At 46.8% G+C, this 25,052-nt stretch overlaps 1 protein-coding gene across 2 annotated transcripts in view; it reads right to left on the bottom strand.

Annotated features, from left to right (window-relative positions):
* Window positions 1–4,358: 4,358 nt before the first annotated feature.
* Window positions 4,359–25,052, bottom strand: part of VANGL1 (VANGL planar cell polarity protein 1) — a 43,324-nt gene continuing 22,630 nt past the window's right edge. For both annotated transcript variants that reach the window (XM_012761797.2, XM_076000004.1), the window contains 4 exons: window positions 13,158–13,291; window positions 11,656–11,788; window positions 10,556–10,790; window positions 4,359–6,956 (listed from right to left, as the gene is read on the bottom strand). In XM_012761797.2, coding sequence (XP_012617251.1) covers window positions 6,696–6,956; window positions 10,556–10,790; window positions 11,656–11,788; window positions 13,158–13,291 — 763 coding nt within the window. In that variant the 3' untranslated portion in view covers window positions 4,359–6,695. The remainder of the gene's footprint in view (window positions 6,957–10,555; window positions 10,791–11,655; window positions 11,789–13,157; window positions 13,292–25,052) is intronic.

Here is a 25,052-nt window from a genome sequence, read left to right as displayed (position 1 = left end):
ACAGTGATTTGGGATGGGGGAGGGCTATAACTAGAGGACCCAGAAGGGAACAAAATAACTTGGATGACAGGTATGCTATGTCTATCAGAGACACTCACATTGTTACTGCCATCACAATGAGGTTTCATAGCATAAACTTAATGTATTAAGTAAACAGACTTGTACAGATGGTTGCTGGGAGTGTAATTCATTCATTTACAAGGTTAGAAATGTCTCAGTAGCACCCACCACCCAGTTTAAGCAGTAACTCACACTCAGGCTTTGTCAAACACCTGCAGAGACCACGAGTAGAGGCTGGTTGGCAAAACCGCCCCTCCTAGTTACAAAGTTCAGTATTAACGGATTGGAAAGAACATGAAAGATCCCTAGCCACGTTTTTGCAGTTATAACTATCAGATAGAGACAGATGGTTTCATCACTGAATTTTCCATATTGATGCTGGATTAGAAATCCAGAAATATAAAGTCCTTCTAAAAAAAGCATTTGTCAAATAATCTTCTCCTAAGTAAGTTCTGGCCCAGGCCTCTCTGATCTTCCTGCTAGCATCTTTGCTGAGGAAGGGGTCATTCACAAGGTGAGTTAAATGCATCACGTCAGTAAGCCAGTATCTACTCCTACCCTCATGCTTGCTGCTGTCTTGCACTCTACGAAATAGTTATACTCACGAAGGACTGCTTGGAAATCAAATTTGGTTAATCATGATATAATTTAGGGGTCTCAGAGGAGTTTGCCATTTAATTAAAGCCTACAGTGAATCCACTCTAAAAATAAGACATTATGGGCAAAGTTTAGATTTTCATGATCCTTTTTTTAAAGAATGATGATCAAAACTAAGTGAATATTCCATATTGCTTCTATAACTGAGGGGCGCTAATGAAAAGTAACCATTACATCTTTCTACCTGGCCCTAGAATGGTGATGATATGCAAATGTCTAAATTTCCTACAACTTTTGTTGAACTAACCTTGTCACCTGCAGATCAGATGCCCAAGTCCCATCACTAATTCCCTGATCAAAAGCCCTCACAGATGAGGGCTTCCTGGGGTTTAAACACTCCTAAATGATGAGCAACTTCACAATGAAAGCCCATGCCCACAGTGAAAACTCAGATAAACATAACACATACAAAACCAGACATCTGTACATGCAAACATTGCCCAAATATTATTTCAGTGCCAAAATAAGTGCCAAAGACATTCCAAAGATAAAAGCCTGGGGTTTGTCACATTTGTCCCTGAAGCTTAAAATAAGTGTCTTTCTTCCACTAAGACAAGGACAAAACACTGATGTTTTTAAGCTGAGAAAGACATAAATTGCAGACTCTTAGTGTCATATGGAAAGTAGCCTTTTACCGTCTGCATCAGGTTTTAGGAATTTATGTTTTCTTGAAGAGACTCTAAAACCACCCATTAAAGAGATTTATTTTACAGGTGAAACAAAACAAATTGGGTTATGTGGAAATCGCACAGAACCCAGTAAAAAGGGACTCACAGAGCCCCCAAATCTAATTTTATTCAGTAGTTTTACATTTCTTACCCACCCTTTGAAAGTTCCTCTTAATTCCCAATGAGAAGCAATGCAGAAGGGCATGAGCACCATCTTCCCTTCCTGTTCTCCGCTGAAAGCAAAGAGCAGGGCAGGAAAAGATAGTTTGTGCCCAACTGAATCAAAACTTACAGACACGGGAATAGCAAAAAACGGTGTTTTCACAATCCTATTTTATGTCTGTTCTGTCAAGTCTTGAAGGCAAGTGTGGGGAAGACAGCAGGATGCACACGGCCTGCTGAGAACACTGAGGGCCAGGGACTCCAGCTCCAAACCTCCCCAGGCTGGGCCTGCAGACAGCCCCTCTCTCACCCCAAGCAGGGTAAGCAGTTGGAGCTTAATGTTGCAATAGCACCAGGAAGAAGGCAGGCCCGGCCCCTGCATGTCTCCCTGTGCCCAAGCCCCACATCTTCCCAAGCCAACAGGGTGGGGGTGGGAGGTGGGTGAGACAAAAGCAACAGTGGCTGCCGGGAACAATAGAACCTCATCTCGCAGCAGGTGCTACACTGGCAGGACCGGGTTTTCTTGGGGCAAGAGGATTCTCAAGTTTTTCCATCGAATATCCTCACAAATCTGCCCGCATGTTGGGGATGCTTCCCAAGGGACCACACAGTGTCCCTTGGGAAGCATTTTTTTTAAAGTAGAGGGCCCACCCCCAATGAACCCCTAAACCCAGGTTTTAATTCAAGGTTGTCTCTAGGTCCCTCTTCCACACCCAGAAATGCCAAATCATTTGGATCACACTCAAGGGATAGTAGACTGAGGGACTGGAATCAACCTAACACCTCTTTCGAAATTCCATTTACCAGCCATGAGACCTTGGGCAAGTCCCTTCCTCTCTGATCTTCCTATTTCTCACCTGTAAAACTGAGATAACTCCTCCTTTAGAAGCATGTGAGCATAGCAAGGTTGTGTATTTGATATACAACATTGATAAAACTGTTAGTCACTTTCCCTTCTTTGACCAAAATGTTTTGTAAAAATGTGACCCAAAATCTAATTTTCTGAGCATCCATTTGGTTAAAGCTCAATACAGTTATTTCAACAGTATCTAAAATATCTCAATTCACTACTGCACTGAATATCAATCAGGAACTCCGCTATGGGCTTAAGAATAATTCATATTTTATTTATAATGGAATACGGCCACAAGGTTACATAGTAGTAAACTCACAGTAGTGATTTATTTTTTGCAACAAATCCATAAAACACAAACACTACCCAGAAATACTCACATCACTTTATAATCTCACGGTTTCTACTGCAGGACTATTTAAATAAATACACTAACATTTCTGTGCTTTTAGTAACCAATCATTGTTTTTTGAATAAAGGCCAATTTTTAAGTTATATTAATAAATGTATAGTAAGGCTTCCAGGGCAGTTAAGTTTGAGCAGTAAGTCTCATAGAGCTTGACCTTTGTCTGTTTCTTGCTGTTTTCAGGTCCTCGGGTTTTAAAGCAAGGAGTCTAATGGACATGTCTTCAGGACAGCAGGCTCTTGGAAGACACTGCTGTGCTAAAGCCATTTACTGGGGGGACAGGGAGAGGAAGTGCAAGTGAGGGAAAGGAATAAAGTAGGGGAGGGAGAAGTCACTGGCTTTAATGTCCTAAAGACAGGAGCTACTGGGAAATCTCCCAAGCATTAGGACATCATAGAAACACATACACCCCTCTACACTCAGCCATATACACAGTCACACGTATCTGCTGAGACACACGCCTATCTGCTACAGATAACATGGATGTTAAGATGTTTAATGGAGAAATGCTCACATATATGGAATCAAATACCCACAAATAGGCATTCCCATTTACGGAGCCTTACATAGCAGGGCCCAGATTAAAGAACCAAGGACTCAAATATGTCGGTTTCATTTGAGTGGCTGGAACCCTCACTCAGGCGTGGTTTGGAAGAGCAGGGTAATCAATTTCTGTCAGTTCAATACACCACTGGCATCCCACAGGGCTCAGCTGTTGTGTGAATACATACACTGGGAAGTGGAGATGGGACAGAATGAAAGCTCAGCCCTATGGTAAGGAGCAGGATGGGGTGATCACCTATCCCCACCCCACACCTGCACAGCCAGCCACCCCATCAAAAACGGAGCCCCAAATCCAGGCAATGAACCACGATACCTCTCATCATGAGGGATACCTCTCATCCTTTGCTGTAAAGAATCTGTTCTCTATGCAGATTTCAAAAGGGATGGACAGAGAGGGAAAAAGATAATAGTTGGGCAAAAAATTGTCAGGTATTTTCTCTAGGGCTTACTTTATACACTTTAGCAGAAGTATTATGAATTTTGACCTAACATTTTGATAATGCAAAGGATGGATGAATTACATGGCCTTAAGATCCCTTCCAACTCTAAGAATGCAGACTTTTTAAACATTCAGTTCATGGACTATTAAAAACTGTCATATCTTCAAAGGTCCACAATTAAGAACAGTTTATCTACTGCTTAAAACATCAGGGAAAGAGAGCAATCTCAGACATATATTCCTCATTAAGTTCTTCTAACATTTGTGAATTTTAATAAGCTAGGCTGAAAATTACAGAAAATCTATAAACATCTAAGGCAAATGAAATCCTGTCTCCTATAATATGAATTTATATTCTACTAGCCTTAGGGCACAATTTATCCCCTTTTAAAAAGAATAGCCTACTGGTTCCAAGAACTGAAATGAAAATGCATTGTGTTCAATTGTGTGATGCAGCTTTCTGAAACCTTATGGTTTTTTTTTATGTCATTTACATTGTTCCCACTGCACCAGTAACTGAAGCTATTAAGAGGTTGAAAGTGCAAAGGCTTTACAAAGATCCTGCATTTTATTTTGTTATTCTTTCAAAAAGGACGCAATACAAAGTCAATGTAAAAAAATCAATACTCAATTTAAAACACAGACAATAATTTCAGAAAGTCTGACATTCTTCTATACTAAGACTGGGGTTGGGGGAGAGAAAATAAATTCCTTAATTTAAGCCTTTCTTCACCCTGCTGGGAATGCACATGCCAAAGCAAATGAATCTAACCATGGCCCCTTCTGGACAGGTAATTTAAGATATGGTTGGAAGCACAGTAGTTTAGAATGCTGATGATTATTATTAACTATATGCACATATATTTATGGCACTTCCAACTGCACCATATTAATGCTGCAGCAGCCTCTAACACAGCCAAAGTCTCACACACATTCACCACCCCTTACCCCCTCTCCCCATATATTTCCTGAGAAAGACATTCGTAAGGAATTTTCAGTTTGAAGGGACCTAAAGGCAAAAACTAAGAAGAACAAAAGCACCATGGCTACCTGGTATGTGTTTTTCGTAAACAAAACCATGTAGTTAAATAGGACGTCTTGGCTACATGCCACACCCCTGCGTTTACTCTTCCTTTTCCAACATATCTTTTTGAGCTGAAGGCTGTTGATGATGTTTCAGGTACAGGTGTGTTACAAATATCCAAAGCCAATTCTGATTTAAAAATGACAACCGAAAGACTGTACCACTTGTGGAATACGTAAAACAGTAAAGGTACACACACACGTACAAGGAGCATTTTGACAGTGTTATCCTTTACTAGGTAACTGATTACCCTAAATACTGGGAAAAGCAGGAGTAAATACTTCTAAAAGTTTTGTTGCTGATGCAGGAAGGCAAACGGAGGCATAGACAGCCCCCTGCAAGGTGTCTAGATGGGGTTCCTTAAGGGGCTCCCCAACAGCAGGGCCCCGCCAGGACGGCTCCTCTGCCCACAGCACCGGCAGCACCTGTTCCCCAGGACCAGGGGAAAGCCCACTGAAACCAGCGCATTTAAGAAACAGATCACAGATGAATCATTCTGGACAAGACTGGCTCTCTACTCTCCCTTTCACAAACTGACAGTGTCCACTTTCCTTATCCCCACTTGACTAACAAGTTAAGAATAATTTACACATCAGGAGCTAAATAAGTCCCTTTCCTGGTAGTAAGTGGCAGGGGTGATGAGCTGCACAGTGACAGTGGTCAGAAAACACAGGGACTGGACAGCAGTAGTTGCCAGTGTGGTTGTATTATTTGGTCTCCCTTGGCAGGGCAGCTTGCTATGAGCTTTGTGGGAACTTATCTCCCCAGGAAATTACATGGCTGCAAGCTGCACCCACCAGCCCAGGGTCACAGTGTTGGTCCTCTCCTGGTTGGTGCGGCGCAGTGCGGAGGAGACCCGGGCAGGGTGGGGCTCCTACTGCAGCCTGAGAGGGGCATCCGGGCTGGCTTGCTCTCCCCGTGTTCCGCCTGGTGGGCACTCCACATGTCACTGTGGGAGCAATCTGTGGGACTGACTTGCAGCAGTGCAAAGAGCCTGAGGGCAATGTGGACAGCCAGGTCCCCGTGGGCTCTGAAAGGCTGAGCTCCCCTGGCCAGGGCTGCCGGCCAGGTGGGGGTGGGAGGGAGTAGAGACTGAGTGGGCAGTCACAGGGCTAGGAAAAGGCTACCTCCTTCAAGACAGGAGAGGGCAGGATCAGAAATGGGGCAGGGTAGGTTCTCTCTTTGGGAGAAATAAAAAATCAAATCACGTAACAGCCGTAAACTGACAGTGCACGTTTTTTGTTGTGATCTTTCTCTGCAGAACCTAAGGCAACAAAGAACAAAGATGAAGGTGGGCATTTCCTGAACTGCCCACGACATTCGTTTGTGACGTGGTACTGGACATTTACATACACACATACAAATGTGGACGTGCAGTGACTGGTTTCCTGAAAGAGAATGAAGATGTGTCCCCTAGAAATCTACAAGTGGGGCGACCAGAAGCAATGGGGGACGTGGTCCTGGACGCAAGGCAGGAACTGATCGTTGTAAGGCGAGGCTCCCAAGAATGCACCAGCTCCGCTTTGGTTTACAGCTGTCACAGAAACTCCAGGGAACGGCTTCTTGAGAAGTCCCAGTCACAAAAGTCAGATGTCATCGGTCACTTTTTTCCCAGGGTGGACATCCCCTGCTTCCTTCCAAGTAAAGTGCAGATGGTCAAAAGATACTGGTCTATCATCTGCCAGTTTCAGTCAGCAATGAACAATAAAAAAAGGGACACCCCTCTGGTATACATATATATATATATATATATCTATATATATTCTTCTTTTTTTTAATATAAACCCACAAATATAGAATTTTTAAACTGACGTCTCTGACTGCAAGCGAAGGACAAATTTGTGAGATTTGGGGTCTATGAACTCTTCGGAGAGTAAGATGAATGGGATTTTCTTCACATTGACCACCAGGCTGAAGTCCAAGCATTTAAGGACGAAAACAATCCCATCCCGTAATCCATTAGTCACAGCCTCGTCACTAACGAGCCTCCACTGCATAGAGAGCCAGCGGTCCTTGTCATACTGCAGGGTGGGGCCCGCGCTGAGGTAACGTTCTAGGAAGGCCTGAAAGCAGAGGAGAGAGACATTAGGGAAGAAACATCCCAATTCCCAGGGAAGTCCTGCCAGGCGGCTACCCATTCTTATACCTACAAAAAATGTTTTCCAAATAGACCAAGACCTTAGTTAGAGCAGAGCCCAGATTATCACAGCGAATTCCCACTGGACCTTCACAATTGAGTCATCACCAGGGTGGGAAGACTTCTTTGATTTCCTCCTTCTCCTTGGGGTGACGTGGTGGTAACCACGGAGATGAGGGAATGTGGGTGGCCGCCATCAGCGTTTGCCTGGCAGCCATCGCTGATGCCTCACCCCCTCACAAGTACAGGCCCCACTAGACATGTCCCTCTACCTCCTCCCTCCTGACCTGAAAGTTCCTCAGGGCCCGGGCAAGTACCAGGCCCGAAGAAGCACTCAGTGAATATGAGCTGAACAGACAGAGGAATATACTTGCAGGAACGAAACTGCATGCTCTCCCACCTCTTGGCTGTGACTTTGCACAAGTCACTTACCCTCTCTGTAAGTGGAGACAGTAACACTACCTGACTCACAGGGCTGCTATGAGGATGGCAGGGCTGCCTCTCAGAAAGCACTCCCAGCAATGCCTGGCTGTGAGTGAGTGAGCGGTGATCATTTTATGTTGAACGAGTGCGCACACGGCCATGCGCGCCTTCTTCCCTCCCGACTGTGCTATGCTGTCACATGTGCCGTTCCTCCTGCTAAGCGCTGTCACTCAGCACACTCCTCCTCGCCCTTCAATCTTCTCGAACCACTTCCCCTGAAGCGCTCAGGCAGATTACCATGCCCTCCTCCAAGACACTATGATCATCAACTCTCGTGTGATGTTTTACCTCTTGAACAATTACTGCTGACTCACTTGTCCACTCCTCACACTAGACTTCACCCTCCTGAACGGGAGGAGCTATGTTTTTTAAAATTTGAATTTTCAGTGTGCCTGGTACATACTGAGTTGGACAGCACGTGAATTCAATCAAACATTAATAAATACAAGGACTTAGCTGTGAGGAAAGGAAAAAGAGTGAGCCAGTAATACTGATGGAAACATATTGGGAATATATCCACCTGGTCCCAAACAGAGTCAAGGACAGTTTCTAAGTGGTCACCCCTTCTACCCACACCTCACTGCTATGGGCAGGTACATCATTGCTGATCTGTGTGGCATCCACTTCAGGGCAGAATATACAGCCTTGCCTACTTGCACACTTCTAATATAAAAACAGCACTACGAATGATAAAAAAAAAAAAAAGAAATAACTCAATGATCAGAAAAATGAAACCAATAATTTATGGAAGAATATTAATGGAAAGTTAACATGAAAAAAATTCTCTGTCACATACATAAGAAATATAAATTAAAATAATTTTAAAACATTTTCCTCCTCTTAGATGGACAAAGATTAAAAAGAATGATGTCCAAAGATGCCAATTACATGGAGAGATTAAAAGTCCCAGACACCAGAGGCAAAAAGTATAAAATGGTAACACCTCCCAGAAGGACAATTTGGCAGATCTGTAACTTTGATGCAGCTGTTCCTTTACTGGGAATTTATCCTTCAGAAATACTTGCACAAATACTTCTGTGAAGAAGTATTCACTGTAATACTGTTTAGACTAGGGGTTGGCAAACTTTTCTATGAACGTAAATATATTCAGTTTTTTAAGCCATACTATGTCACAGCTACTCAACTCTGCTGGTGCAGAGTGAAAGCAGCCATAGGTCATATGTAAATAAAAGGGAGTGGCTGTGCTCCAATAAAAGTTGATTATCAAAACAGCCAGCACTTACTTTGACTAATGAAAACCCTTAATCCAAATGCGCATTCACAGGCAATCAGTTTGGTACAGTGAAGTGCAGCTATTAACGGAATGAGTTAGATCTGTATTTACTGACATGAAAAGACAGCCAAAGGATAGCCTTAGGTTAAAAAAAAGCGAGATATACACACACACACATACAAATATATATATATATATATAGAGAGAGAGAGAGAGAGAGAATATGATCCAATTTCTGTTGTTTTTCCATTTCTGCTTTTAAAAACATACATATACCTGAAAGAACTTACACAAACTCCTAATCAGTAAGAGCTGTTTGAGGGAGATGAAAACTTCACCTTCTACATGATACTTTGCTTTGATGTTTGGAGTTTTATACGAATAACAGCTATTATTTTTAATTCAGAAAAATACAACATTTTTAAGTGAAACAGAAAGCAACCAGGAAACTTAAAACCCTTGACAAAAGGAAACCAATTATCATTCTACATGGTACAAGCCTTCCCTTTGCTAATGCACATATATTTTCTTCATGCAACCATAGTGTTCATACCTTTTTGCACCATGCTTTTTATACCTTAATATTCTAACAAAGGTTTTTCCACGACTCAAAAGGTGATATACCATAATTTATAAGCCACTGTTATAGTTTCAATTTATTTCGAGTTTGGAGTTATTACAGCTTATTTTACAAAAACCACCTTTGTGTATATTCCTGTATATATTTGATTATGCTGAATACTTTTCCTAGGAGGGAGATTAGTGAGTCAAAGAATACAAAAGACCTCATGGTCTCTTACTGAATATTTCTGTATTGCTTTCCTAAGTATTGTTAGTGACTGACCATGTATAACCAGTAGGACACACATATGGTGCAATGTATGAACATGGTCCTTATTATAAACAGTAGCTATCAAATGTTACATGCATGCTACATGCCAAATTCATTTATTTTCTACTATGATTTATATGCCATATTGCCATATTTAATGTATTAATAATTCTTACACAACAACCCTATCATCAGGTAGATATTACTATGATCCCCATTTTGAAACAAGTGTAGAGTGACTTGTGCAGAGTCACAAACCAGTTAAGTGGTAGAATCAGGATTTAAACCCACCTCTCTTTGGAGAAGTCACACGCTACTCCATTACTCCAGTCTGCCTACTTGGCCATACCCCTCTATTAAGTATATGGCTATTTCTTGTAATACCCCTAAAAGTGTGCTAATATAATCCAAAAGACCATTCAGTAAAATGAATTTCATAATATCCAAAATGCTTAATGGCATTATTTCTACTGTTAATAATTATAGCTATTTTGTCAGTCCTTATCATATGACAGGTACTGTTTTAAGCACTTCACATGAATTATCTCTTTTAGCCCCCAAAATGACCAAATGAGGTGGTTATTAGTATTATCCCCAATTAACAGGTTAGGAAACCGAGGCACAGAGCCATTAAGCTACTTGCCCAAGGATACACAGCTCACTGGTGGAGGAGCCAGGTTAGAATGAGTCAACTCGGGCTCCAGAGTCCACAGAGCACCCCAATCGCTACTCTGTACTGTCTCTCAGTGAAATTCTCTCTTCTGCTAGAATCTAGAGGCCTTTGAAAGACACACTTAAAAAGTGAATGTAATCGGATACTATAAAATAAGTGGGAATCACTAATTCTTATTACTTGCTGTTTCAGAGAAGCAGCAGCCTGTGATTTTATCATGTCTAGTGACACCCTAATATGTGACTGGCCAAGCTCAGTGACAAGTCAGGCTGACACCGGCCGAGCCAGCCCAGGGCAGCGCACCTTTGGGGTCATGCTGTTGGAGATGCAGAAGGCCAGGTGCTGCAGGATGCTCTCCATGCTGTGGTAGTGCTGCTGCCGCGTGGTGCGCAGGTACTTCTGGAGAGCCCTGGCCATGGAGGGGAAAATGGCCTGGGCGGCCTCCCTGGGGTCCATCACCTCCCCGGGGGCTTTCTGCTGCTCCTCGGCCTGCAGACGCTGGATGTGGATGAAGGCCTCTTCCACCGCAACCACCAGCCTGGAAGGAGATGTAACATGGTCAACAGGGCAGGGCCTGCTGCTTGAGAACAGAGTCACGCAGAACACGTGGGAAGACACCTGCCCGCCCTGCTGTGGCCCAATCATGCTGCTCGCATCCTCAGCTGTCCACCAGGGGGTTGAGAGGGGAGGGAGAAAGGAAGGCAATGCAAAAATAATATGTGAAACAGGGGTCACAGGGGTGAGGAGGAAGGAGCCACAGGACTGCAAAATGAACTCTGTTCCCAATCCTGCCACTAATAAGCTTGGGAAACTCACTTCAATCCTTTTTTCATCTCTACAATGAAGGGTTAGATGAAAAGGATTCAAAGGCCTCTCAAACTCTGGCTAAAAAAGGCTCTGTGCACAGAGGTGCCTGGTGGTGCAGAAGCAGCCTTATAAAGGACCAGAACTGCGTCCCCTTGATCCAGCCACCCACACCACCGGTCCGTGAAGCACAGCACACGTGATGGAAACCAGTGCTGTCCCCTTCAGTCAACACGACCAGAACCGTGAAAGCCAGAGAGGCTCTGGGGACGCAGGGCAGGCTCACTCGGAGAGTAGACCAGCAGCATCAGCATCGCCCAGGAATTTCTTAGAAATGCCAATTCTCGGGCCCAACCCCAGACCTACTGAACTTTTGCAGGAACCTTAGCAGGGCCTGGAGCCTGCGATCTGTGCTTGAATGAGCCCTCCCAGCGATGCCATCCATGCTCACGTTTGAGAACTACTAGAGCAAAGTAGACTCCAAAGACTCAAGCAGGTCATGAATGAAAAGATGATGAACAGAAACCTTATCCAAGCAGTAAAAAAATAAAGAAATCTACAAGAGGGCACTGGTGGTTGGTGCCAGGAGGGTGGCGTACCTTGCTTTCCGCTTCTTTACTCGCCGCTCGTGCTCGGCCTCTTCGTAATACAGCTCATTGTGGCTCGAGTCCCGGCGGCGCGCGGCGGCAGCGATCATCGCCCGGGACTGCCCAGAGGCGTTGTTACTGGGGCCTTTGGGGAGAGGACGGAGGAGGAAGAATAGTTTTAATACTAAGAGGCTGGAAAATTGAGCAGAAAACTAGTAGCACCAGTCTGTCAGCGCTGTCCACCCAGCCCTGTGAAGCACACACAAATCCTGAAGGTAACTTCCCAGGGGGCAAACAAGGCCCCCACTCCGCGCTCACTGTGAACGCCCATAGCACGGGAGCAGGGGGTCTCGCTCAAGCCTGCCCTGATCAGTGGAAATGGGAAAAGAACTCAGAAGGGGATGGAGAAGGCTCGACAATTAAAATGTTGGCCACAAACAATACACAGAGTGTGCTGGGGATGTCACTTACCATCTGTTATATCAGGTTTCAGTTTGGCCATAAGGGCAGCTGGGACATCACGTTTCAGCAACAAGACAATGAGAAAGAATGAGAGGGACAAGGAGAACATGGACAGACAGAGAACAAAGAAAGTCAAGGGACACAAGACACTGATTACGCACTGAAAAACAAGCTATGATGGGATGCCACGGCAGCCACAACGTATAGAAAATACCGATGCTTCGGGACACACACAATGGCCCATTTATTAATACAGGCTTACAACTCCTGCCTTGTTCTCTGACCACTGACCACCTTGACTCTTCAGAAAGATAAGGCAGATTTTAGGATTTCTTGCAGATAACTTACTTGGCTGGTGACTTGGTTTCACCAGTGGGAATTGCTGCTTGCTAAGTTTTCAGATCATAGGTAAAATCGCCACTAAAAATTGATACTATATATAAATCCCTTGACTTGTTGACAACAAGATCCTCTCCCAGGGTTTGCAAACTCTTGCCTTCACCCAAGATACTCAGCAAGGAATGTCCCGTTTCTTGCACTTAACCATCTGATACCCTGAAACCCAGCTCAGGCTTCCCCAGCCTGGCCTCCAGCCTCCTGACACCCACTCAACTCTAGCTCCTAGCCAGGAGTGAGAAATGCCTGTAAGTATCTCACCAGATGCCTGAACGGCTGAGATTTCTAGTCTTAACAGACTTGGGTAGCTTGCTGAGTCTTTGGGTAATTTATCCACATTTTGAAAAGCAGCTTTTTCCTAACAGCTTTCAATATAAGGTGTTCCCAGCAGGAGTTGGGAAACACTGCTATTATTTTCAATCATAAAATCCCAAAATGAATGAGCTTCCCACATACATAGACTGTAAGTCAATAGTCTTCTCAAAATGTCTATCTGCTTTAAAAAAGAAAAAGAAAAGAAACTGTTCTGAAATGAGAATGCACCATAAAGGTAAGCGCAGAGAGGAAGTAGAGCCAAATGTTCTATGAAGTTTAAACTAAACAGTCACCTTGTGTGCCTACCACACATACCACAGACATAGGTTCAAGACACATACCATCTACATTGTAGACTTTCAGTCCGGCCATGTGCTTGGCTGCTCGGAATTTGGAGGCTGTTAGGAGGTTCGGGTTATAAATGGTGAAATCTTTGTAGTAATTTTCCAGAACCACCAATGCTGCTCGCTGAATACTGAGAAAAAAGAGTAAAATTAATGCAAAACTTCTTGATTAAGTAGTTCCTAAGTGAAAATGTTTTGGAATCAGGTAAAGTAACAAAACAGCAAAGATAATCTCACACAGAAGTCTCTTGGTTTCCACCACACCTTGTGTCTCCAGGGTGAGAATGTGAAGATAAAAAACTAAGACCCGTGGCCACGTGGCTTCTGTGCCCTCTTCTGGGCTATGTCATTCGCTACATCCCACCTCACCAATAGCTCAAAGAGGTAGAAGTTACAACTTATAACTTACATTTAGGTTTAGCTATACAGAGCATTTTCTATTTTTCCTCAGTTTACAAAAGAAGAAACTGAGGACCCCCAAAAGGGCAAGAGACTCACTGATGGTCGCAGAGCTAACGAGTGAAAGAACAAAGAGTAGATTCAGGTTTCTTAGGTGCCAGTTCAGGGTTTTGTCCCTGTGCCTCATTGCCCTTGGGTGCAAGAAATCCCAGGGTTTAGGTTTCAGAGAGACCAGAACCATTGCATCCATACAGGGCATCCATACATCCATCCACTTAAAAGGCGGCCTCAGCTGAGACCATCTGACCTTTCTTAGTCTGTGAGGCCCCCAGGCCTTGCACTGCTGTCTCTGGCCCTTAGCAGAGGGGCATAAAGGGACTACCTCTGTCCCTGTGTCCTAGGTCTCCAACCTACCACCTGCATGGACCTCAGAGAACAGCAGGGGAGCAGAGAAGAGGCAATCTCAACAAGCAGGAGAGAGGACGTGGGGGGTGCCCATGCTCAGAAATGAGTTTGCGTGGCAAAAGAACATGCTCTTGGCCTCAGATGAAAATAATCTGTGAAAGAGATTGGAAGAGTAGCTTGCAAGGATACAGCAAGCGTCTTTACACACCTCATTTATTGGACCCTCACAATCATTCACGGTAAGAAAACTGGGGCTCAAACATCTATGACCTGCACAACAGCATGCCTTTAATAAACAGAAGAGCTGGAACTCCCACGAGACTCACAAATCCCCAGCTTGGCCTCTCTCCCCATCACATGTGGCCTCCTTGTAACAGTGTACATCTTGACATCTTCAGCTCTCTAAGTTGTTCACCAACCACCAGTGTGCTGGACACCACAAATATATTTTTATCTTGCCCTTTAGATCTTCCTTCCTAGTTTTCTGCTAAGGAGATGGGCTTACAAGGATTACTAACAATAGACAGAGCACCAGGACAGGGCTGCCTTTGATGCCTGGAAGACCCTACTGCGTTCCAATACTGTCAGAGTGGCTGAGGGCTCTGCACTCCACACCAAGACAGTGCAGCCCCTTACCTACCAGCTGGAAATTCTGCCAACCCACCTCCAAAGGTGCCCCTGGGGCTCCGCTTTAAGAGTTTAACAGAATGTAATCTGGAAGTAAGTTGGCTAAGCTCTCTAAGAGCAAAATCCTGGCAAAGCTTTCTTAGTTATATTGCCAACAGTGCCCAGCTCAGTGATCTGCATTCAGCTGGTACTTCATATCGTCCTGCATATGTGCAACCATGTGAGGCCTGGGAACACTGTTGGTGAAACCAAACTTGCATAATGGAAATGCAATATTCCTAAGAGCAAATCCACATCTTGAAAGTCCTAGTCACTCACTTGTCATTCTCATATTTAAGTATAATACCTGTATCTGCCAAGCATTGGGACTAGACAGATGGAGCTTCTTTTTAGCTAGGTGCATGAACATAAACCGTGTGACAATGAGTGTGCTCTCGCTCTGGAATACACAGGGGGGCTGAGTAAGCACAGAGAACAGTTCCTAACTGCCCGGGACAGGGGAGGGTGCAAGAGTAGCTTTCCTGAGTAGGTGGCCCTTGAGTTGGGGTTCGTGTGCACTGCAGATCTTCATACAGAAGTCCACTCTGCTGGCTCTGATGGCCTTGCATGGTGATCTCCAGCTCAATGTGGAGATCCTAACCTCTTCCCTGCCCCTGTCCCCCGACATTCTCCACAGAGGGGCACATGATCCTTCGTCCCCTACCCCATCCAGAGATCTACCCTCCCTTCCCTAGTAAGACACACACACAAACACTCCCTTGTGCACCTACCCCACCTGCCCCGTAAGTTGCTTTTCCAGAGTCTCTGGGCTTTGGTGAGACACAGAGCCTCCTGCACAGAAATAAGTCTCAGTTTATAAAGACAGACACACTGGGGTCCAAAACCATGTCACCCCACACTCCTGTGCTGACACAGAAACGTCTCTGGCCTCCTGGGTTCCCACAGAAAGTTGCTTCCCTGATCAAAATCTAAGACTTAAAAGGTAATTTTCACAGATTTTTTTCAGGTCCATCTTCAAAGCAAAACTCCCCTGTGGTTGCTGGGTTTTGCTTTCCTGTTCAGGAGGAGCCCAGAGAGTCCTACTAACTCAGTTGGGGCCTGTGAGCGACAGCGGCTGGGCCAGAGCTGTACGGCTGTGCTTCTCAGCCCTCTGCCCCGTGACCACAGACAAACGGTGCGCTGCCCCGAGAAGCAGCTTCTGTCCGTGGCCAGCTCCAGCAGGGCTCCGCCACGCCACCTGCCAGCACGGGGCCTCCATAGGTGCTCCCCACTGGACAGGTCCACAGCCCACCTGAACGCTGCTCAGAAAGAGCCCTGGCATCCCCTGTGACATGGCTGGGGCAGGATGGGCACCACGTATCACACACGTGGCTCTCACCGTCCTCCAAGGATCAAGAACTTTGCTCCGAAAAACCAAACGGGGAAAGTGCCGGCACCCTTCTCTTCTCCCAGCACTGCCGTCTCAACAGGGGCACCAGGTGACTCAGAACTAGCTGCAGCCCGGCCAGTGTCCCAGGGTGACAAGCTTATGCTGGAGCTGAGGGGCTCTCAGGACAAAGTTTACAAACGTCTAAGAGTTGTGCAGACCTGCACCGACAGCAAACAGTCTGCCTGACGCTCAGCGTATCTAGCAACACTAGGGAACGAGAATTTCCACATGACTAAAAATAACACACAACTGAAGTGCCCAACTTAAAATGGTTCTCATCTTTTGCAATAAAATCCCACATGCCTTTCTTCATCTTTGTGAAGAGAGTGAGCTAAGTAATACATGATTTCAGCTTTGTTAATGACTGAGGACGATGACGGCGTGTCAGTCACTGAGCTGTGCCATGTATATAACATAGGGACGACATCAGGTCCGATCAGGAGACAGAGGCCATCTGTCCCACGCTGCGGCAAGCCTGAATACTCAGGCTGTTCTGTTTACATTTTTTCCACATTCCCCCTTGTGACAGGCTATCAGTCACTCCAAATCGCTGTGCCGGGGCCCTGGCCTAAGTCACAGCCCCACAAGGTCGGGACACAGGGAGCACACGTCTCCTGGGCCAGGCCCAGGGCCAGGGCTCAGCCTTCTTCCTGCCCTTATTCTCGTCTGCATCCTCCACATACGGAACCATGCAGGGTTAAAGCAGGACTGACTCCTCTCAGGAAGCCTTTTCTAACTCTTCGGTCCCCAAGATCTGTCCCTAAGCACACAGCATCAATGGCCACCACATGTGACTTGTGATGTCTTTGAGGGAGAAGACTGGCCAAGCCGAGTCTTGCCCCTTCAAAGTTTGTCTATGTAAGTCCCTCATGCACCAGGGACTTTCTCCATGGGATATGATATTTGTTGGCTTCAATTATCCGCTCCCGAAACCCTAGCGTTCTCACAGGTCTAGGATCAGTCCTGAGTATATATTTCATAGAACCATAGAATTTCAGAGGCAAAAGGGCCTCTGAGATGAACAAAAGCAAACCCTTCAACTAATCCCAATCTCTAGATTAGATAATCTCTGGGAAAGGAGGGAGGCAGGGAAAACGGAGTTGGTGAGAAACTTGCCAGCTCTCTTATCACCATGACGTTCGGTGAGAAAGGGCGGTGACCTGACTAACAGCTCTCACGCGGGAACCCTGTATTATAGTAGGTGTGGCTAGAGGTATAAATTGTGGACACGGTCCCACCAAAACCCTGTGGCATGGAGTTCTCCCAAGACAGAGACCTCTGAGCTCAATTAATGCCACGCACCACGGTAGAGTCCTATGTCACTACCCAGGGAAATGTCCTTTCACAGACCACGTACATCTGTGGAAAACGGCACGTAGAGACACACCTCGTTGTAAGAAAAAAAATCACTTGAGACCTATGTAAAAACACAAATACAGGAACACCAGATACACAAATGAAAAGGCGACATGGCCGGGTGCGGTGGCTCACGCCTGTAATCCTAGCTCTCTGGGAGGCAGAGGCGGGCGGATTGCTCAAGGTCAGGAGTTCAAAACCAGCCTGAGCAAGAGCGAGACCCCCGTCTCTACTATAAATAAAAAGAAATTAATTGGTCAACTGATATGTATATAAAAAAATTAGCCGGGCATGGTGGCGCATGCCTGTAGTCCCAGCTACTCGGGAGGCTGAGGCAGAAGGATCACTCGAGCCCAGGAGTTTGAGGTTGCTGTGAGCTAGGCTGACGCCACGGCACTCACTCTAGCCTGGACAACAAAGCGAGACTCTGTCTCAAAAAAAAAAAAAAGAAAAGGCGACATGGATCGTGGAATATTCGGAGCCAGAAGAAGCAGACGCTGTCACCAGCGGGAAAGCAACCTCCCCAACTGTGCTAGGTCTAGGCTGGCCCAAATCTGAACTCCTGGTTAGGATGGGGCGGCCATGACTGAGGGGACGTGACAGCCACATTTCGACTCAAAACTCACTGCTGACCATGCTGCCTTCCTGGCCTGTTTTCTGTGCAGGGACAAAGAGGAGGGAATGTGAAATGCTGCGGTCTTTGGTGTCTAATCAACCACAAAGGCACTCGCAGTGCGGTTGACAACTGTTAAACTACTGCCATGGCAACGGAGAAGAGGGGCTCACCCTCGTGCTACGTTTCTTAAACAGACCTGGGGAGAAGCACCTTGTTAGTTCAAATATTAGTTCACAAAAATCTGAAAGACATGTTTTTGAAAGATAAGTTCTGAAGGAACATAAACCACATTAACGTCCTATGCACCCTCCACCACGCTCTGGGCCTGGGTCCACACACAAAGACCTCGGGAGGAAGCATGCACAGCGCAGAGGGTGCAGGCTCCGGCCCCAGACAATACGCCTTTTGGCTCTGAAACTGAGAGAGAAAACGGTTTTAAAGCTGCCCAGTCAGTGTTACTTCATTACAGCAACGTAGGGAAGGAAGGATAGAGGCGGGTAAAGGGCAAGGCTGGGCCGACACCATTGCTAACTGGGCTCTGCATGAATGCAAGGTGGGGGGGTGGGAGTGTGGGGGTGGGCAGGAGAGAGAGTCAGTGGCAGGGACCACCAAGGGAAGACAGTACTAAAGGCTGCCTGGATACCGAGGCCACCCATCTCTTTAAGGTGCATTCCAGGGCCCAAACCTAGGTCTTTGTGAAGACCCCCAACCAAGGAGAAAGAGGATGCCCTCAGTTTTACCCACCTGCTACTTCCCAGAAGCGTCAACAAAAGCTGAATCTACCTGGCTATGTGGGCTCCACTGCTCCCGCATGTGGAGATAAATGACTTCAGTCTGACAGGACGATATTTGTGTGAGTCCCGAAGAGACAAATACAATTAGCCCCTGAATGCTGTGCCGCCTTCGCTGACAACCAGGCACATGAGTGTTTATATCTCCTGACCTTCTGCCTTTTAATTAAATGTGTGTCCAACAGCTGCAACTGGGAAGTCAGCTTACACAAGTCCCACACAGATAGCAGGTAATGATCACCCTGGAACCTGAGAAGGACAAGGAGGGGCAAAAACTGGATTAGCTCATGTGCATTAACAGGTCCAGGTTAAACTGCACACGAGCTGAGAGAAAGCCTGGGTTTTGTGGGACTTTGTCAGGATAAGGCAGAAGAGTCAGAGGTCGCTGCCTGAGACCTTGACCACCCATCCCGAGAGGGGAAACAGACCAGAGGTTCTGTCCAGGTGGGGAGGCCTGATCATCCCAACTTAGCCATGCCCCAGGCCTGCTGGCTCCTCAGGTGAATGGAAGCTTCAGCAACCAAGTTCTTTGAATCAATACATGCAAGCTGGAAAGTGTCCCTGGCCCTTGCTTTGACTTTCCGGCTATGGACAAGGCCAGGGGTATCTCCACTGAAAGATGCACAGCAGACTGAAAGCCTGGGGTACCTAATTCCAAAGCTGCCAGGAGGAAGAATCAACACGACTTGGTACTCAGGGAATGGCCTGCAAGTGCAGTCTAGGGACACCCAGGACACTTCTCCATGCCTTTTCCTGTGCCCACTTTAAATCTCTGACAATGAAGTATAACCCTAGAAAATTTCCTCTCTAATACTACAAAGAAAACCACACTTAGACCACTCTCTATCAACACTGGGAGAAGTTTGCGAGAACCAGAAGTAGCTAACGGCTCATGTGATGACCCGGCTCTTCTGGTCTCAGGAACTAAACAGCACGGAGCTGTCACGCGTACTCCTGGGCGCAACGCCACGATCCAGCGGGCAGTTCTGACTGCAGAGACAACACCGCCGGACAACCTCCTTCTGAGCAGCTGAGCCGGTTATGGCTGGACCCCTCTGGCTGCCTTCCCCACAGCGCAGAGGTGCCGGCGGACCGCTCCCACCCGGCACCCACGAGACAGGCTCCCCACAGCAACAGGTCTGGCTCTGCCACCGTCAGCTGGGGGGCCTGTGGCTCTGCTTGTCGGCCATGGCACAGACCCTGCCACGCCACCCCCTCTGCATGGTCCAACCTGTGCTGTGCCTCCCCTGCCTGGGATGGGAACTCAGCTTTCTCAGCACCTTAAATTATGGTGCTGAATCACCCCAAGATAAACAGCAGAGACGCGGGGATCAAAGACAACTGCCTGTTAAGAGTGCTGTAAGAAGTACATTTAGATACACACTAGGAGCATCTCCAGACCCACCCAGATGCTCACCGGCCTCACGTTCCTCAACACCAGTAGCCTGGCCTTGCGTAAACTACAGGTGCACACAAGGAAAAGCTAGAGCCTGAGGGCTACTGGCCTGTCCAGCTGGATCTCCACTCGCAGTGACCGGGCTGGGCCCAGAAACAAACAGCATTCAGGGAGCTCGACCCGGCTCCCAGAGGCCCCTCAGGATGGCCACATAAGCCAGCTTCGCCTTCACCCGCTCCTTCCCCTTGGGCAGCCATGCTGCGAGGGCGCAAGGCTTGTGGGCAGACGCCGTGCGAGGGAAGCCGCCTTGCGAGGGAAGCCGCCTTGCGAGGGAAGCCGTCCCAGCTGTGGCTGCTGCCAGGAGGCAGCTGAATAAACACAGGGCTTCAGTGTGCGGCACCTTACGCTCTCATTAAAGCCACTTTTAACAGGCACCACAGGACCTAACCACAAACGGCAGCTCCCTTCCCGCCTTCAAAATTCTCCCACAGCAAAGCAGAGTCTCAGCAAAAGCCTCACACTCTACTTTTCAGCTCTTACTCGTTTTTATCTCCTTTGCTTTGTTAGGTAGTAGGGGTGAGGGCTGGCAAAATATCTTTATTGAAAAGTAGTTACACAAGTAAAAAAAAATGCACATTTCTAAAAATGAGATTATACATGAAACCATGATTGTAATAATATGAGCCAAAACCTCTGATGATCATTTTAAAATAATTCCCAGTGTCACAGCCAATGGCCCTGGGCCCTCCTGAGACCGTTGGTGCCAGTCTTCCAGTCTTGAACATGGGATGGAGGGTGTAGCCTAGCACGACAGCCAAGTCTGATCAGTAGTATAATCACCCTTGGCTATGACCTGACCCAGGCAAAAGACCTCAAAAGGAGCTAGATATATCCTAGACATACACTGGAGTAACCTCCCTTGAAGACTCTTCCTTCTTCAATTCAAACTAGAGCACCAAAGTGCAACCCAGAGAAGCAAGGCCCCATTCAAGATGGGAGGAAACATGCACATCGCTAGAAAGGACAAGATGAGCTCTATTTAATCAGGGCAGAGTGGACCCCATGGTTTTCTGGAGCTTTGGGGTCAAAAATCCCCAGTGTACCTAATATTTCTGTCTTAGCTTAGGCTGTCATAGCAAAATACCACAGAGTGGGGGGCTTAAATAACAGAAATTTATTTTCTCATAGTTCTGAAGGCTAGAAGTTCAAGATCAAGGTCCTAGCCAATTCGGTTCCTGCCGAGGGCTCCCTTCCTGGCTTACAGACAGCCACCTTCTTCCCATGGCCTCACAGGGGCTTTCCTAAGCATGTCCGTGCAGACAGGCAAGCTCTCTGGTCTCTTCCTATAAGGACACCGGTCCTATGGGATCAGAGCCCCACCTTACGACCTCATTTAACCTCAGTTACTTCCTAAGAGGCCCCATCACCAAATATAGCCACACTGGGGCTTAGAGCTTCAACATATGAATTTGGGGGAAACACAAACATTCAGTCCATGACAGTTCCTTTCAACAATAACAGGACAATCATAAGCTTCCACCATTTGAAAAGCAATGCAAGAATCATTTCTTCAAAAGCATAGGTGATTGGTTCTGTGATCAGTTACCAAACAATTAAAATCTGCTGGCCAAATCAGGTACAAGGGAACTTCAGCAATATGAATATCCTACAGAATGGCCGCTGTGAGTAGAAGTTCCCCAGAGTGCTGAGTGCTGCATCTGTTCTCGTGGTTTCTGTCTGGGTAACTACCAATCATTATTTTCACTGACTGTCACGTGTCTCTTTAAAGCGGCTCTTCCCTCCTCCTCCTGACTCAAAATATGTTACTTCTGGACTTTTTTAACACAGAGAAATCAATAAGTAAATCTGTTAGAACCACACACAAAGTGAGAATAACCAGACTCTGAGGACGAGAGCCCGTCCTGGCCGTGGGAGTCTGCTGCGCTGAGCTGAGCTTCCCGCATGTTCTCCGCCTGGTTGTCCTCACTCTCTCAATGGGGCTGGGGCTTGCTTCCATCAGGGGAATGCAGCAAGGTAACACTGGGCCTGTTGCAGGCCCGGGCCTTAAAAGGCCTGGCAGCTTCTGCTTTTGTGCTCTTTGGCGCCCTGAGCTGCCATTTAAGAAGTCTAGCCACCCTAGTGACGAAATACTTAGGAGGGGCCATGCAGAGAAGGAAAGGACCTCAGAGTACATGAGAAGAGAGAAGAGCCCAGCCCCAGCTGTGAGCGTAATCACACAGGGACCACGGGCAAGGCCAGCAAAAATAGTGCAGATGTGTGAGAAATACCAAAATGGCTGTTGTTTTAATCTACTAAGTTTTCTGGTAGATGTTACACAACCATAGATAAAAGACATCTTCTTTGAGACGTGTGGAATACACAAGGTACTGACCAAAGGCTCAAACCTACCGCTGTGGTTATAAGGACCAAGCTCGGTCGACTGAGTGAGTAAAATAACTAACGGAGCTCAGGAACGGGCCTCAGAGTCTAAGCTGTCTCTGACAATCCTCTGCATTCTGTCTGTTCCAGCTCTGAAGCTATGCTTTAAATGAAATGTGGAAATGCACGCAGCCAACATCCAGCCTGGCACATGGTAAGCACTCAAAAACTGCTTGTCAATTTGTTCATGTGTTCTTAAAGCAGTGACATGAACATAATCCTCCAATGACAGGCGGTGAATAATGGTAAAATGGTTAAGATCATTCTGGAACCAGAGAACCTGGGCTCCAATCCTGGCTCCCACAATTACAAACCACATGAGGCCTTAGACAACTTACTTAACTCTCCTGTGCCTCAGTTTCCTCATTTGAAAAGGAGAATATCAGTACCTATCTCACAGGATTGTCGTGAAGATGGAGTTGCATGTTAATAGCCTAGAAGGCACAAAATAAGGACCATGTAACTGTTAATAGTCAAGGGTTTCTTTGTTGTTCTACATCTCAGACCTAATCAATTATACTAGCATCTATGTGCCCATATTCACAGAACTTCCCTTTAAAGATTTCAAAAGTGAGAAACTATTAATCAGGATAGCTAAATGTCATTTTTAGTCTCTTCTATTCTTCTGGGTTACTCCTCAAATACAGTCAGATCAAAAGTTGCCAGTCTCTGGTGAAACTCTGGAAAAGTTAGCAACTCACTGAGAGACAGGGCCAGTGGGGAGTGCAAAGAGAGTCACAAACCGACGGTGCCAAGACCCCAGGATGCTGTGGAGAGGGCAAGGGGTATGATACAAAGGCAGGCACTGGCTCCTTGTGACCTTGAGCAGGTCCCTTGTGACCTGTGGCTCTGGGCCCTCAACTGTATGAGGGGACACCACTACCTGACATGCTTTGACCCCTGACAGGGCGGCAGGGAGGGCAAATGAGCCCAAACCTAGGAAAGACCCTCTGTAACTCCTGAAGCACTGGGCAAAGGTTTTGGTGTATTTGTGGCATCTCACTTTCAATGACAATAACCTTTTACATTTCTGAAAGTTTTGAAATAAGCCCCAGACCCCTGTTCCTGCCAACAAGCAGGGCCACAGCAAGTGCCTTTTATGAGGGCTAACGAGAAGCCTATTTTCTTTAAGAAACTAAAAAGTAGGCATTCTTTTGACTCTTTTGACAACTCTCAAAAATAGCTCAGTCGATTCAATAAAATCATCTTTGAAAACAGAAAAAAGAATTCACCAGCGCTCCGTGCCTAAGCCCGACAGGTTGCTGCTACGGCGCAGGCTTTGCATAAAGGGCGAGCAACGGCCTGTGATTCTGGCTGGGTCTGATGGAGACCTGCTATTCTGATCTCCGAGACTCATTTTGTCTAACCCCGCCTCTCTCTTCCCTCTTGTCTGTTTCCACGCTTTACAAAAGGGCTTAGAAGTTATATTTCTGGCCCAGTGACTCTTCCAGCCACCGCTGGGTTCAGACCAGATTTAGCCCTGGGATCGGCGGGTGACCGGGCCCGCACAATGCCAGCAGGGAGAGATGCCCGGCCTGCTCTGGCTCCAGCAGACCGGCTGTCAGACGGGCATCCGGCCCTGCCTGAGGGCTTTCTCTGTAAGCAGAGATGTCTCCTTGCCCAGCCATTCTCTCACCCCATGACCCAGGGGCTGCATGTGAGGGAAAAGGGGGCCTTATTAAAGGCAGGGAGAGGAGGAAACAAACGGCCCTGAAGAGGAGCTGAAAGGAAGAGGCTGGGGACCACCTCAGAACCATCTCCCCCAGGGCTGCTGGACACTTGCCACCCTCTGGGTCTCCCTGGGGAGGTGGGGTCACTGGCTTCAGTTTTAGGATGTAAAGACTGAGCAGCTGTTGATGACAGCGAGGACGGATAAGGTCTACAGCAATCCTGTGAGCTGTGCATCACAATCAGCCTGGCCTTGCCCACCCAGTTCTACCCCGAGCAGCATAGCTATGTGGTGAGACACCAGGGCTGCTGCTAATTACGTTTCTGAACACACCACAGGCAACTTTCCTCAGGCTGTTTGGTTTGCCCCCCTCCCTGCCCCCACTCCAGCTAGTATGCAACTTTACCAGTCTTAGAGGGAGGAGCTCTGAGACAGACCATCTCCTGCTGGGCTTTATAGCTGCCACGGTCTGAAGTCTCATTCTGTGTTCCTATCACCAGCACCCAGGCCTGTTTCAGCATCTGTCTGCTATACAGCAGTGCACTGGTCTCTCCCCAAGTGACTGTGAGCTCCCAGGTTCGCAGACCGAGCTTTGCAGGCAGCCATCCTTGCGTTGCTAGAGCCCCGAGTCCTGGGCTCGCACTTAGCAGATATTTAATATGCGTCTGCTGGTCACTCCCCAATGTAGAACATGGGGAAGAAAGCTGTCTTAGATGAATACACAGTAGGTACCAACTTCCCTTCAGAGCCCTATAGGAATCTGTG

Source organism: Microcebus murinus, chromosome 2 (genome assembly GCF_040939455.1).
Source record: "Microcebus murinus isolate Inina chromosome 2, M.murinus_Inina_mat1.0, whole genome shotgun sequence".
NCBI classification, from domain to species: domain Eukaryota; kingdom Metazoa; phylum Chordata; class Mammalia; order Primates; family Cheirogaleidae; genus Microcebus; species Microcebus murinus.
This window is presented reverse-complemented; position numbering and strand designations above follow the sequence as displayed.